This window comes from Canis lupus, chromosome 22, assembly GCF_011100685.1.
Source record: "Canis lupus familiaris isolate Mischka breed German Shepherd chromosome 22, alternate assembly UU_Cfam_GSD_1.0, whole genome shotgun sequence".
Lineage (NCBI taxonomy): Eukaryota > Metazoa > Chordata > Mammalia > Carnivora > Canidae > Canis > Canis lupus.
In genome coordinates this window covers 61401558-61416872 of record NC_049243.1, presented here as the reverse complement: position 1 = coordinate 61416872, position 15315 = coordinate 61401558, and the positions used below count along the sequence as shown (strand labels likewise).

The 15315-nt window shown below is 44.8% G+C and overlaps 1 protein-coding gene across 1 annotated transcript; it reads right to left on the bottom strand.

Moving 5' to 3' along the window:
- Positions 1–4102: 4102 nt before the first annotated feature.
- Positions 4103–14504, bottom strand: CFAP97D2 (CFAP97 domain containing 2). Its single transcript, XM_038570151.1, has 4 exons — positions 14348–14504; positions 7776–7856; positions 6275–6393; positions 4103–4583 (listed from the first exon to the last, which is right to left on the bottom strand). The coding sequence occupies exons 1-4, from the start codon at positions 14435–14437 to the stop codon at positions 4472–4474; spliced, it is 402 nt and encodes a 133-aa protein (XP_038426079.1). The 5' UTR covers positions 14438–14504; the 3' UTR covers positions 4103–4471.
- Between the last annotated feature and the right edge of the window lie 811 nt (positions 14505–15315).

Here is a 15315-nt window from a genome sequence, read left to right as displayed (position 1 = left end):
TTCTCATTTGGCTATAAGAGTTTTTCATATATTCTTTTTTTAAATAGTTATTTTTATTTTTTAAAGATTTCATTTATTTATGCATGAGAGACATATATAGAGAGAGGCAGAGACAGAGGCAGAGGGAGAAGCAGGCTCCACGCAGAGAGCCCGACATGGGACTCGATCCCGGGGCCCCAGGATCACGCCCCAGGCTGCAGGCGGTGCTAAACCGCTGCGCCACCTGGGGTGCCCTTTTCGTATGTTCTTGATGCAAGTCCCTTATCAAATACATGACTTGCAAATAGTTTCTCCCATTCTGTGGGCTGTCTTTTCACTTTCTTGATACTGTTCTTTGAAGCATAAAGGTTTTAATAAAAAAAAAATTCTTAATTTTGACTAAGCCTAACTTATCCAAGTTACTATTTTTTCTTTTTTTTCTTTTTTTTTTGTTCATGCTTTTGTTGTCATGTCTACTACCACTGCCAAATATGAGGTCAGGAAGATTCACCTCTATGTTTTCTTATGTGAATTTTTATAGTTTTGGCTTTTATATTTTGGTCTGATCCATTTTGAGGTAATTATTGTATATGATATGAAATAAGAGTCCAACTTTGTTCTTTTGCATATGAATATAGAATTGTTTCAGCACTATTTGTTGAAAAGACTACTCTTTCCCTATTGAATGGTCCTGTCACCTTTATTGAAAATAAATTGATATGGACACATGGGTTTATTTCTGGACTCTCAACTCTATTCCATTGATCTATGCCTACTCTTATATTGGTACCACATTCTTTTTTTTTTTTTGCTTAAGATTTTATTTATTCATTCATGAAAGACATAGAGAGATTGGCAGAGACACAGGTAGATGGAGAAGCAGGCTCCATGGAGGAAGACCAATGTGGGACTTGATCCTGGTATCCGGGATCACACACTGAGCCAAAGGCAGATGCTCAACCGCTGAGCCACGCAGGCATCCCTTGTACCACACTGTCCTGATTACCATTGCTTTACAGGAATCAGGACACCAAATCCTGCTTTGTTATTCTTTTTTGGAATTGTTAGTTTCATATGAATTTTCAAATCCGCTTGTCAATTTCTACAATGTCAGCTGGGATTCTGGTAGGGATTGCACTGAATCTGAGATCAGTTTTGGGAGTACTGCCATCTTAACAACATGAAGTCTTCTGATTTATGTACGTGGAATTTTTTCCCATTTATTTAGGTATTCTTTAATTTATTTCAGTAATGTTTTGCAGTTTTCAAAATACAAGTTTTTCACTTCCTTCATTAAATTTATTCCCAAGTATTTTGTTCTTTTTGATGCCTTTGTGAATGGAATAAATTTATTAATTTTATTTTCAGGTTGTTAATTGCAAGTATTTAAAAATACAATGGACTTTTGTATATTAATCTTGTATCCTGCTACCTTGTTGAACTTGTCTATTAGTTCTATCATTTTTTTAGTAGTTTCCTTAGGATTTTCTGTGAGATCGTATCATCTGTGAATAGGGACAGCTTTATGTTTTCCTTCCCAATGTGGGTGTCTTTTATTTCATGTCCAATGAAACTTGGAACTTGCAAACACTCTGCTGCAAATGAAGTCACTTTCTTTGAGAGGACATCAAGAACCATCTGTTTTATGGCATGCTTATTCCTCGGGCAAAATTTCAGAACTCTGAGGCTCAGTTGGGGCCATGGCAAGCTTCTCTCTGTGTGACACCCCATGCTCTTTTGCTGTAGTAGGGGAGGATACGTAGATCTTCATGGCATCAAATCGTTATATTAATTGAACTAGGCCAAGGAGATCAGGCCCCAGTATTCTCAACAACACCACACTTGAGATAGAGCCTCATTCTCGGTGGGAGTTGGGCAGAAAAGAGGCATCACCTCTGGACCATACTCATCTGAGACTTGGTCTCTGTAACAGGCAGCTAGGGACAGGATGATAAATGCTGAAGTTCTGCCTTTTCCAGGAAGAAAGCTCTCCAGCTGGGAGTTAGAGAGAGAGAGAGGGAGCCCTGAGTTCTTGGCTCTGGCAATCTGGAGTGGAGTCTCTGCTTTGCTGAGCTGGCGGGGAGGAGGGAAGAAGTGGGTCTCAGTTCAAGTACAATGGAACCGATCTATTCTTGCCACATTTTAGCAGATTTTCTTATAAATGTTACTTTATATAGTGTATGCCCTTAGGACCATTTCCATAGACTTTAAAATGGTTGTTTTAAAAATACTTTTTATCAGTTTTCCTGGGGAATGGGTCCAGGACCTCCTTATGCTGTCATGCTTAGAGAATTTTCTCTGTGTGACTCATATTCGATATTCTTCATTTATCTCCGAGTTTTCAGCCTTGGGCGGAGATATTGGGTTTTAATTTTTTTAAAAACATGAACACTTATGTCATAGCAAAAGACTAGAAACAGAAACAATCCAAATGTTCACCAATAGGTGGAAGGATAAACAAACTGATAACTCTATATAACAAATACTACTCAGCCACAAAAAGGAATGGTCTATTCACTTATTCAAACATGACATTATGTGCGGTGAAAGGCAGAAAAATGCAGACACTGTGTGGATCTACTTACACAAAACTCAGAACATGCAAACTTGCCCATAGGGACAAAAACCAGTTTGTGGATGGGAAAGAGGAGGTGTGGGGTAATTATTGATGGGAACAGGAGACCTTGGGGAGTGATGGATGCAGTTATTATCTTGATTGTGGTGATATTCTCACGGGTATAAAGCATGCCAAACTTGTCAATTGGTATACTGTAAATATATAGTTTACCAGATGCCAGTTATAATCTCCATAAAGCCATAAAAAATAAAATAAGGAGTGAAAACTTGATTGTTGGTCATATAGTTTCTCTTATAGTGTTGACTTTTGGCTATTGAGTAGTTAGCTGCTTAACTGCTTGAACCAACTAGTTTGCAGTGTTCTGGGCTGTTTCTCTTCCACACTATGTGTTAACTTAACAAGTGTCTTTTATTAAATAAGGGACAGAGAAATGAAATGGCCAGTTACTGATGTAGGGAAGATGTTAGGGTTCAAAGCCAACAGCCAAGAAAAAATTCTTGAGACATCTTTGGTGAAAAAGGTGGTTTTATTAAAGCATAAGGACTGGACCCATGGCAAAAAGAGCTACTGGGGTCATAAGGAGTGCCCCCATTATACACTTTCAAGTTTGGAAGGGGTAAGCCTCCCCACATATTTTGGAAACAAGGTTTTCAGGATCTTGAGGGTGCTAGCATCTATTGATAGGAAAGGTCACTTATTACTGTTTAGTAAAATCTCAGTCATGAGACCCTTCGGATGTATATCAGAGGGTCATATACTTGGGGGTGACTGCCAACATATATCTGGGGGGGGGGAGATAAAGAAAGTTTCCAAAGGAATTTTTTTTTTCCAAAGGAATTTTTGTATGTTAAAGTAGACTCACAGGATCCTGGGGATAGAGCTAAGATTGCCTGTTGCCCAAAGCAAAGTATCAACATAGAGGCAGATGAGTCCTCTCACTCTGCCTGTTTCAAGGATGTGTCTATGGGCTGTAGGGAGTAAGGACATTTTTTTTTTAATTTTTATTTATTTATGATAGTCATACACACAGAGTGAGGCAGAGACACAGGCAGAGGGAGGAGCAGGCTCCATGCACCGGGAGCCCGACGTGGGACTCGATCCCGGGTCTCCAGGATCACGCCCTGGGCCAAAGGCAGGCGCCAAACCGCTGCGCCACCCAGGGATCCTGGGAGTAAGGAAATTTAATAATTTCTCTTCTGCCTTTGTTTCCCACATCAGTTATCAGGCTCAAATTGAAGCATTCCTAACAAAAATCATAGACTTTCGTTCTTGGTGGGGCTCCATTAAACTGATAAAGGGACACACCATTTTTTTTATAATAAATTTATTTTTTATTGGTGTTCAATTTACCAAAATACAGAATAACACCCAGTGCTCATCCCATCAAGTGCCCCCCTCAGTGCCCGTCACCCATTCACCCCCACCCCCCGCCCTCCTCCCCTTCCACCACCCCTAGTTCGTTTCCCAGAGTCAGGAGTCTTTATGTTCTGTCTCCCTTTCTGATATTTCCCACACACTTCTTCTCCCTTCCCTTATATTCCCTTTCACTATTATTTATATTCCCCAAATGAATGAGAACATACAATGTTTGTCCTTCTCCGATTGACTTACTTCACTCAGCATAATCCCCTCCAGTTCCATCCACGTTGAAGCAAATGGTGGGTATTTGAGGGACACACCATTTTTACCATTATTGTGTGCTGGGCCATTAGCTGAATTAGCTTGGTGCCAACTACTTCAAGATAGGAGACTTCAGAGCCACAGTAAAGCTGAATTCATTCTGAGTCTGAGCCCAGAGTGTGCCCAGAGCTCTGGTGTGTAACTTGCAAAGCCTGAGGAGCTAATTTCCTGGAATGGGAAGAGCTGGGTCGGCTTGCAGGTCACCTAGGGTGCTTCATGTCCTTTCAAGTTTCCTCAAGCCTGGCTGCCTTGTTCAAGCTGAGGCTCTTCCTGTGGCTCTCTGACTGGCTGGCACCTCCCCGAGATCACTTCTGCTTCCTCTTTTCCTTCCTTCTTCAGTCCAGTCCTGTGTGTGACAAATCAGGCAGGTTCTGAGGGGGGAAGCCACTTGATTGTATAGATTTACCTCCGGGCTAGTTGGGACTTGTGTTTTTCAAAGAGAATCTAGGCAGCAGGTGGGAGCATCTCCCAGTAGGATTCTGTCCTGGGTTGAGTTGGATGGAGATTAATTATTAGCTTAGGCTCCCTCATTACAGCTTAAGGTAAGTAGCACTCAACAGTGATTTGTATCCTCAAGTTAAATATCTGTCTTTAGAGCAGAAAGTGATTCCAAATCTTATGTAAACTATCCCAGGAATATGGAGGTTGACCTGTAACTGCTTTTGTCAGGCTTTTAATGACAGGGGCTAGACAGTGGTGCAGCCAGGAAGCACGGAGGCCTTCCTGACACCAGGCCCGCTCCCCATCCCACCAGATACTCCAGAGTGAAGCCCCAGGTGAACCACTGCTGGAGAACCTAGAGACAGATTGCTTCCACACACCCGCCCCACAGGAGTGTAGGACCTGCCCCTCCCACAGAGCTTCAGGCAGAGCCCCTACAGCCCTCCTCTAAGACACACTTCCTGGTGCTTGCTGTCAACCAAATTGTAATTTTTTTTTAATTTATTTACTTATGATAGTCACACAGAGAATGAGAGAGAGGCAGAGACATAGGCAGAGGGAGAAGCAGGCTCCATGCACCAGGAGCCTGACGTGGGATTCGATCCCGGGTCTCCAGGATCGCGCCCTGGGCCAAAGGCAGGCACTAAACCGCTGCGCCACCCAGGGATCCCCCAAATTGTAATTTATTATGAAATCTGTAAACCACCCTGAGCTTCTCAGAGACGGGTCCAGGCTAAAGATTTTAGAAGGATTAAGCACCTCTGAAAACCTGCCTGCATCACAATCGTCCATCACGGGCACTGCGGAACTTCCGCATTTGACAAGAAAGGACAGTACTGTGACCGGTGAGCAAATTCTGGGGACTTGTGGGGTGCAGGGGCCAGGGGTAATTTACCTTAAAGAAGGGCTTTTAGGATTAATGACAGTTTCTAAATAACTGTAGGAAGATTTTAGAGGCCATGGAGGCCTGCTCTTCTCCCTCCCCACAGAGAGCTCCACTTTGGGGAAATGCCATGTTGTTGGAGCCAGTAGCATCCCCGCGGCTCCCCTGTAGGAAACAGGAACAGTCACCCTCACACATGAGACACAATTACATGACCTCTGATGCTGTTTCCAGGCAGACGCTGGGCCCAGCCTTTGCTGGCAGGAAAATAACAATCTAGACTGCTTTTGCAGATGGAAATGTAGGAGAACTGCCTGATCACAGGGCCCGGGGCAGGGACCTGCTTCCCCCACTTCGTAGATGCCATCTTGGTGCCTCAGTGTCTCCACTGTGTACCTGGAGAAGCATGATAGCCTGCCCGATGTGGGATGAATCTGAGGCTTAAATAGGAAGCCAACGTAGGAGGCTTTGGACAGCTCATGTGCGCAGTGAGAGCTGCCGTGTGGGTCTTTGTTCTGTTGTGGGTATAGAATGAGCCTCACGTAACACTTTGACTCGTGGACCGCAAAGGAAAAGGCAGAGGGCTCTCTGCAGGGAGGATGGGAGCACTGTGTTGTGGCTCAGAGGCAGCTCTTCTGTGCGGGCCTTGGAGCAGAGCACACAGGGCCCTACTGGCTTTGGTGCTGACTGCAGGGTGCAGGGACCCCAGTTACCTCTTCTGTGTGTGGCTCTTTCTACTTTCAGCCTGTCCCCTGGTCCTCATGATGCAGGACAACCTCTCCAGCAGTAGACGGTTGTCCCGGTCAATGACGGCGAGCCGTTCTTCCTCCAGCTGTGGACAGACACACAAGGAACCTTTTGAAACACCAGCCATGTCTGTGCTGTTACTGTGCAGATTTATTTAGAAGATTCCTGGGGCAACCAGGTGGTCGGTCAGAAGGCCTCTGCCTTTGGCTCAGGTCATGATCTCAGAGTCCTGGGATCGAGTCCCTGGTCAGGCTCCCTGCTCAGTGGGGAGCCTGCTTCTCCCTCTGCCTCTGCCCCTATGCCTGCTCGTGCTCTCTCTCACTTTGTCTCTCTCTCTCAAATAAATACATAAAATCATGTTTAGAGGATTCCTTCAACCCTCTTTCCTGTAACTTAAGCACACTGTGGGTTTTACATTGTTTCTTCAAATATCAGTAAGTGCTGCTGTAGCTTCAGTGACCAGTGTGACACATGCAGGCTCCTTTCTCTATTAATTGGAATACATTAGGATGGGATTAAATTACATAGGCTCAGAGTGGAGATAACAGCGAGGATGCTATGATTCTTTGTGAAATTAGGTCACCCTCCAACGCTCTGTGACAGTGATGCTAATGAGGAAATCACTTCATGTTTTAAGAGAGGTATTTTATATTGTTCAGAAGAAGAGAAGATTGGAGCCCAGAGGAAATGAAAATCCACTTGCTTTAGGTATTGAAATAGATTCATCTGCTGGTTTGCCTGACAATGATTAGTTAGCTTCTGTTCCGCCCGCTTCAGTTATCATTACTAACAGTCACATAAAGAGCACATAGCATCTCGCTTCAGAGGCATTACTATCAGCCTAACTATGAGAGTCTTATTCTAACTAGATGGCTTACACTTCAAGACATAAATACTCTCTGGTGGTCAAGAAACGGTCTTGCTTATAATTTTTTTTTACTGTTTAAAATTTTATTTTAAAGAAATGCTCTTGTTTAAGGGAAGGGTACTAATTAATTGCTATACGGCGGCAGTGAATAACTTGCTACTGTGCATTCCTGCCCCTTCCTGCCCTCTCTTCCTGGAGACAAAAAGTTAGCAGGAAGACTGGAGAAGACTCCTGGTGCACCTACCACCCACCAGCTCTGTTCTGGCGAGATGAGGTTAATTGGCTGCTGACACAACATGTTATCGTCGATAACAGGGACTGTTTATTCCTTACTGAGCCTGCATTTTCCATTTCCCTGGTTTCTGAGCTGATTTTTTTTAAGCTTTTTTATTTATTTATTAGAGAGAGAGAGAGGCAGAGACACAGGCAGAGGGAGAAGCAGGCTCCATGCAGGGAGCCCGATGTGGGACTGGATCCCGGGTCTCCAGGATCAGGCCCTGGGCTGAAGGCGGCACTAAACCGCTGAGCCCCCCGGGCTGCCCTGAGCTGATGTTTTCTTGTTAGCTACACCAGTAACTGAGAAGTAGAATGAAGCTTACCTTCAGCTTCTTGAATTTCAGGTGGAGGTGACTGAGGCTCAGAGGGGCGCTGGTGTCCACGAGAGGCTGGGCGTCTTGGATCTGCAGTGCAGAGAGGCAGTGTGAGCCCAGGCACGCTGTTAGCAGGTAACTAACATGAACTCAGATTGGGCAGCTTCTGGGCTATGGCACCAGGAATGAGTATAGATGGTTGTGAAACCGAAGATTCCAAGTCAGCCTGGGACAGATAGTCTTCAATGGTGCTCAAGAGTTGAGTCAGAACCCAAATGCCCCTGGAGGGAAACAGGCAGCCCTGGGAAATGAGCCTACATTGTTGTTCTCAAGTAGAGAGTTAAGTAGACGTGGAGTAAGAATTCATTAAATGTAAGTGCCAGTAGACATTTCTATTCTGTCTCCAGAGGCGTTTAAAAAGGAGTGAATTATGAAACTCTATTGCCCTCACTCTAATTTCTGAGCCAGTAATATGTTCAGGATGAGCTCCTGAAACATGGATTAACTCAAAATGGTCTCTGTACCTTCCTATCAGAAAATGGACAAAGGAAGAAAATTTATGTTTTAAAATATGATGGAGTAAAGCATGAGGGCCATATGTATTACCATCTGCAATAAAAGGGACCCCCCCGCCAATACTCTGGATACTTGCTTTTAGACCACCAGCTACTTGGTCCTCTTAGCCGATAATCTGCATGAGACAATGTTGGGAAACCCCACCAACTGAGTCTGTCTGAAATGATAACGTGAGCATTGCTCACTCTGGGAATTAAATCCGCAGAGCCATGCAGTGGTGGAGCAGAGCTCACCTGCAGAGAGCCAGGACAGGGCTAAAGGGTTAGACGGTGGGAAGGTTGGACGGCACACTTAGGAATTGACACTTGGCCCCTAATATGAGGGAAGACTAAAGAACAAAGACAAGGGAGTAGCACAACCATGTACGTGACCTGAAGGCCCACTGTTACCATGTGTGGAGGAAAAGAAGACCAGAGGTGGGGTGGCCAGTCACTTAGGGCTGTGGGATGGTGAGCAGAGGCATGCCAGTGATGGTGGGAGAAGGGTCCATAGGAGACAGACCTCCTGGAAGCACATGTCTGTGGGGGTGGAGGTGAGGGAGAAAGAAGTGATGAAGAAAGGTCTGAGGCTTGCAGTTTTGATTCCTGGTGACAGCAAGAATGAAGAGAGGTGGTGAGCAGTCTGGAAGGTAGCCCGTAAATCCTGTGTTGGGTGACTGTGTGTAACTATCCATAGCAAGTTAGTCTGGGCTGCAGATAGAAATTACAGACTAATTATAGTCATTAAAAATATGACACTAATTTGCCATATTATAGCACTTACTTTTGACCAAGGTCTTTTGAACATATTGTCTTCCGAGAAGCTCCCTCTCATCTATTATACACACTAAATATAGAGGAGAAGATACTCTTCCTAACAGTTGCTAAATGTGGAGGGGGTGGAGACATTGAAACATTGCCATTTTATAACCATCATAGTACAGACTGGTTCGGGCACAATCACCAACAGATGTGGATCTTGGGGGAAAGTCTGGAGTGTTTGATGTGGGTATCAGAGAGAGCAGCTGAGGGGAGACAGAGAATGACAGGGTTCACCTCAAAGAACCACTAAGATGCTCAGCACTGAGAGATACCAGCAACCACAATGCCTGGCGAGGCCCAGAGCTGGGGCCTGGTTGAGTCTTTGCAAGAGGCAGGGAATGCCTGCAGTTGTCTTCCTTGCCTCTGGAGATATGAGTGTGGAAGACTCTGGCTGAGGGCACAGTGTGTGTGTGGCTGGGGGGGAGGAGGGGTTCAGGGCTCCTCCTGGCTCAGTGCCTAAAAAGTCAGGTTCTCTAGGCAGATTTCCGTGAAGATCACTGCTCCAAAGACCCCATGCCCAGACATGGGGAGTCCACAAAACTGGACTAACCAGAGCATGCAGAGCCTCAAGTCAATTTCTAATACTTCATCTTCCAGACACTGGACAGATAGTTCCAACACGAAAGTGAGAAATGAAGAAACCAAACAGGGGACCTTGAAGAGACGGAGACGATGAAAGAACAGAGGAAAATATCAAGTAAACTTTAAGTAACAATCTTGGAGAGACAAAAGAGATGCTGCATCCCTAAAACAAGAAGGGTATTCTAGGAAAAGAGAGTAATTACTGATAATAGTCCTTGAAAATTAACGCTGAAATAAATTGAATTAAGGAGCTGAGGATAAAACCAAGAAACCTCCCAAAAGTGAGCCAGAAATAGAGAGATGGGCAGCAGACGAGAAAATAAAAGGAAACTAAAGGCTCAATATTGGGCCTCAGACATATAACTTGTAGGGTTTCTAGAAAGTGAAAGGGGGTCATCTGGGTGGCTCAGCGGTTGAGCGTCTGCCTTCGGCCCAGGGCATGATCCTGGAGTCCTGGGATCGAGTCCCGCATTGGGCTCCCGGCATGGAGCCTGCTTCTCCCTCTGCCTGTGTGTCTGCATCTCTCTATGTGTCTCTCATGAATAAATAAATAAAATCTTAAAAAAAAAAAAAAGAAAGTGTAAGGGATAGAATTTTCAAGGTCTCTAAAATGAAAGAATCCATCAGGATGAACTCAAAGAGATTCACATGAAAGTATGTCATCATAACATGTCAGAACATCAGTAGTAAAGAGGAGGTCCTTCCTAAAAGTTTCTGAAAAGATACACCCACATACTCGCATCCATAGTAACACAGGAATCACGAGACTTTTTAAAGAAGGTGGTGGCTGAAGCAGAGGCTGGCCATCCAATGACATAGCTCATGCTTACCCTGCCACAGTCTGCAGCTGTCATTCCTGCCCGGACAGGATGCCCATTTCCCAGGACTCTTGGCACTTTATTAGACAAATGTAGTGTATTTTCCACATTTTTCTTGACGTGGCCTTTTCCGTTTCACAATGCATTCTAGGCTAATTTTATAGTAGCACACAGAGAGGTTTCCTGCTCTTTTTTGTATCGCATATTATATCGTCATGTAGAAGCATCCTCACTTATTCACCCAGCTTGCTTTTGATGGACATTTGGGCTAGCTTCGATTTTGCTATTACAGATACTGCTGGAGTTAGTATCTTTTGCAATTTCTTTTCTTTGCCAGCGTGCCTTTGGAGTGGGTAGTTCTGGATTAAAGGCTATGCACACTATGTGTGCACTGGCATTAGGAGTTGCTAAATCCCTGGGGCTGTGCCTGCTAAATGCCCACCAACACTGTGTGTAGTGCCTCTTTCTCCAAAGCACTGCCAACAATTTGGGGGATTTTTGCCAACCTGTTAGTTGAGAAATGATATTACAGTGTAGATTTAATTTGCATTTCTCCAAGTGAAGTGAACTGACTTTTTTACAGGTTAAGAGCTGTTTGCAATTCTTTTTCTTTGAACTCTTGTTCATACTCCTTGCCCATCTTCATGTGAGGTGGTGTGCATTTTTCTTTTTCTTTTTAGAAGTTCTTTATAGATAAGGATATTAACCCTTTGTGATATAAGTTGCAATCATTTTTCCCAATTTATATTTGTTTTTCCATTGATTCTTCTGGGTTCTTTAGATATTTAATCATTTCATCCGCAAATAGAAAAAAAAAAAAAACATTACCTACTTCATTACATTTTCATGCCTAATGGATTTGTCTTGTCTGCTTCCTAATACCTCCAACACAATTCAAAAGAGTATATGAGATAGTAGGCATCCTTGTCCTATTTCTTACTTTACAGGGAATACCTTTAGTGTTTCACTGTTACTTGAGTACTGTCTTAGGACTGAGAGATTTTTTTTTAATTTTTTTTTTTATTTATTTATGATAGTCACACACACAGAGAGAGAGAGAGAGAGAGAGAGAGAGAGAGAGGCAGAGACACAGGCCGAGGGAGAAGCAGGCTCCATGCACCGGGAGCCCGATATGGGATTCGATCCCGGGTCTCCAGGATCGCGCCCTGGGCCAAAGGCAGGCACCAAACAGCTGCGCCACCCAGGGTTCCCCAGGACTGAGAGATTTATATCTCATTATGTTAGGGAAATATCAGTAGTGATTTCTATTTTATTAAGGTCATTTAAATTTTATTTTAAAGCATGACCAGTTGTTCAGGCTCTAAGAGATGAAGTCCTGTTGGGACGCCAGACTGAGGACGGCACTCACTCAAGAGATACTGTGGGCATAGCACTCACCTGCAAATCCTTTTCTCCCTTCTATTGCATCAGAGTCCTATGTGTTCCCAAGGACTCTCAGCCAAGTAGTAAGAAATTAAGTAACTCTAAAGAGCTAATGCCCCTTACTCTTAATATGGAAGAAGCATTTGCTTTAAGCCAAGTGTTGGTGCCAGCAGGTACCATTTGGCGTTGGTTCTTGCTGCTGCCTCTAGAAGGGCAGTGTGGCCACCATGCCCCATCCTCTCTTCTCCTCTCCTTCCTATCACTAACCCGTGTTTCCCTCAGTCACCGGGGCCTTCGCCATCTGGACCGCAGCCTTGTCTTTCCACAATGAGTTCCACGCCAGCTACCTGAACCCTCCATTCTGTCCTGATCTATCCCCTCCAGCAAACGCCTGCCAAGACTCCTGGCACCAGCCCTGCTGGGAACGGCCCCTCTGGCTCTAGGTGCCCCATTCCACACCCACAGTTCCCTTCTTTTCAGCTTTTATTTTTTAAGATTTTATTTATTCATGAGAGACACACAGAGAGAGGCAGAGACACAGGCAGAGGGAGAAGCAGGCTCCATGCAGGGAGCCCGACGTGGGACTTGATCCCAGGACCCTGGGGTCACTCCCTGAGCAGAAGGCAGACACTCAACCACTGAGCCCCCCAGGGGTCCCACTTTTCAGCTTTCTTAGTTGACTGTATCTGAGACTTGCTCCCCATCTTCACATCATTCCCTCCCTTTAACACCTGATGCTGGGAGCATGGGTTCCCCTGCCCCACATCCTCCGCTGCTGGCCACGCCACATTAGGGTGTTCTAGCACTCTGTGCTTACAGCCAGCAACGCTGTGCTCCTGAGACACCTCAGAGGGGGGCGCATTGGGGCAACAGAATTTCATGCTCCACAACCACACCTGGGCCCGGGGCCAAATGCTGGCACACCACCTTCCCCTTTCATCAGCTCCCTGCTTCATACAATGACAACTGCAAATCTTCTTTATCTTACAGTTTCTCAGGCACAGAGCAGAGTTATTTACCTACCTGAGGCTGTTTATCAACCACTACCTCTTATGAGAGATGAGTCTAGTCCCTGGGATGCACACATGAACAATGAAACCCTCATGCATTTCCTTTCTTATCTGTTATTCAAAGAGGCAATGCCAGTTGATTTTGTATTATTACCATAAGCTCTCTTTCAGTTCTTCACTGCCAACAAGTATTTGCTAAGTATGACTCACTATGTGCTGATGATGTCATAACAGCACGATGCAGCCACCCCACCAGATGGGGGAAACAAACAAGACAAGATGAATATGTTACTTCAATCATGTGGCGACAGGAGACGGAAGAACAAGGACCAGAGAGTAATGGGCACACAGGAGATTGTAGGAGGCCCGGAGGTCTGAGGAAGTGAGGGTGAGCCCTGGGACGGTCCGGAGGGCCGCAGGTGGCGGGCCCAGGTATGTTGGGGTGGGCACCAGAGCAGCCTTGCAGTAAGTGTGATTTCCCTGAGGCTACGGTGTTACCACAACCCAGGCAGGTAGAACCCCAGGGGCAGTAGAAAGGCTCATCTGGACTTGTATCCTGCCGAAAACTTGGTTCCCCCCACTCTGGGGAGATGCCCTCAGAGCATCACAGAGCAACACCCCCTTCTCAGGTTATTCCCTTCTTAAGAGCATTTCTCAAGCTTGAGGAACACAGGCACAGAGAGACAGCACCAGCTGAGCATCGGGTGGTTGGGTAGCACCACTGACGTCCCAGCAGCAGAAGACCATCACAGCAGGTCTTTCAAAAGCACAAGGTGAACTTCTCAAATGATATCCACATTTGCATCAAATAATGGAAATAATAGCATATCTCCAAGTGGAGATAAAAGCTGGGCTTTTAGTTCACATTGGAATATGCTGTTTTGACAGGGAAGAGGGTCCCTCAGATTTTTGTGTCCTAAGATATTTCAAGTCATTTAGGAAAAATTAAGTACTTTGTAAACATGCCATGATTCAGAGTCCTAAAATATGACACATGAGAATCACAATCCATTTAATGTAATTTTTATTGTATGACAACGCATATGACCAATGTTTTTCTTTTAAGATTTTATTTATTTATTCATGAGAGACACACACACACATAGAGAAAGAGAGAGAGAGAGAGAGAGAGAGAGAGACAGGCAGAGGGAGAAGCAGACTCCATGCAGAGAGTCTGACATGGGACTGGATCCCAGGTCTCTAGGATCACACCCTGGCCAAAGGCAGGTGCCAAACCGCTGAGCCACCCAAGGATCCCCACATATGACCAATGTTTTAAGGAAATATCATTTTAACTATTCCATCTCTGAAAATAAAATTAGCTTTTGGTTTCCAGGGAAAGCCCTGGCATTCCGTGGGTGCTGCTTTGGTACCTGCTCTGAGCCATCTGGGCTGGCACCCACCTTTCCTACCTTTCTCCTGTGATCCTGGTAGGCTTTCTCCCAGGTGTGCTGCAGGTAGTCTCTGCCGCAGAGAAGAGCTGGCCTGGGGACTCTCTGCATCTCAAACAGCAAAACCAGCTGCTCATTTCCACTAGTGGCCTGGTGCAGAAGGCAGAGGGTTGTGTTTGCTGGATCAGCTGACAGTTGTCATGGCATCCAAGCCAAGGAGAAAAAAAAGGGCAAGAGGATATCTCAACAAAGGAGAATTGAAGCTCCTTCCACTCTAAAGGGTATTTTCTCCAGCGAACTTAAGTAGCTTAGTGATGCCATTTTGATGTCCACTGCTCACCTGTCCCGTAGTTGTGAAGGGAAGGAGTTTCTTCCCTAGCTGATGTTCCCCTTCTCTTTCTCCCTCTTTTCCTGCTTCCTTTCCTTCCCTAGCTGTGCTTTCCTTCTCTCCTCCCTCCCCGATCCTGCCTCCCGAACCTATCCCCTTTCCCTCCTATCTTTGAATCATTATCCAATGATTTGAATCATGTCCAATAATTTGGACAACTTCAAATATTTTTATTTGCAGCTTAGGTGGCAGATCTTCATTTTTTTTTCCAGGTGACTTGAGGATTAGGTATAGAAAGTTTTAGCCATTTGAAGCCATTCCTCTCTCTGTGGCTTTTATCTGGTTGGGATGGGTTTTCCGTGACAGAGATGAAGGGATGGTAGTACTAGAATATCCATTGAGCTATTCATCTTTGTCGGAATCATAGGCATAATTTTAGAAATTACATGATTAGAGGAATTGGCTAATGACAAAATAGCAATATTATTTTCATTTCAGATTGCTGGTTGTCATGACATCATCATACCCATCACAGAAACATTCTGGTGCAGAATTTGTGATTAGAGGTTCATTGTTCAGCTATGTGTCAATAAACAAAACAGAGCAGAAAAGGGGCATTTTATGAAGAATTGTGTTCTCCATATGAGCATGATTCAGTGGC

Excerpts from the sequence above, each read along its gene's own strand:
- CFAP97D2 (XM_038570151.1), bottom strand. The coding sequence starts at position 14,437 with ATGCAGAGAGTCCCCAGGCCAGCTCTTCTCTGCGGCAGAGACTACCTG. Across the intron at positions 6,394-7,775 it reads TGAAATTCAAGAAGCTGAAG|CTGGAGGAAGAACGGCTCGC; the intron begins GTAAGCTTCATT and ends GTCTGTCCACAG. Across the intron at positions 4,584-6,274 it reads AAGAGCCACACACAGAAGAG|GACTGGACTGAAGAAGGAAG; the intron begins GTAACTGGGGTC and ends TGTCACACACAG.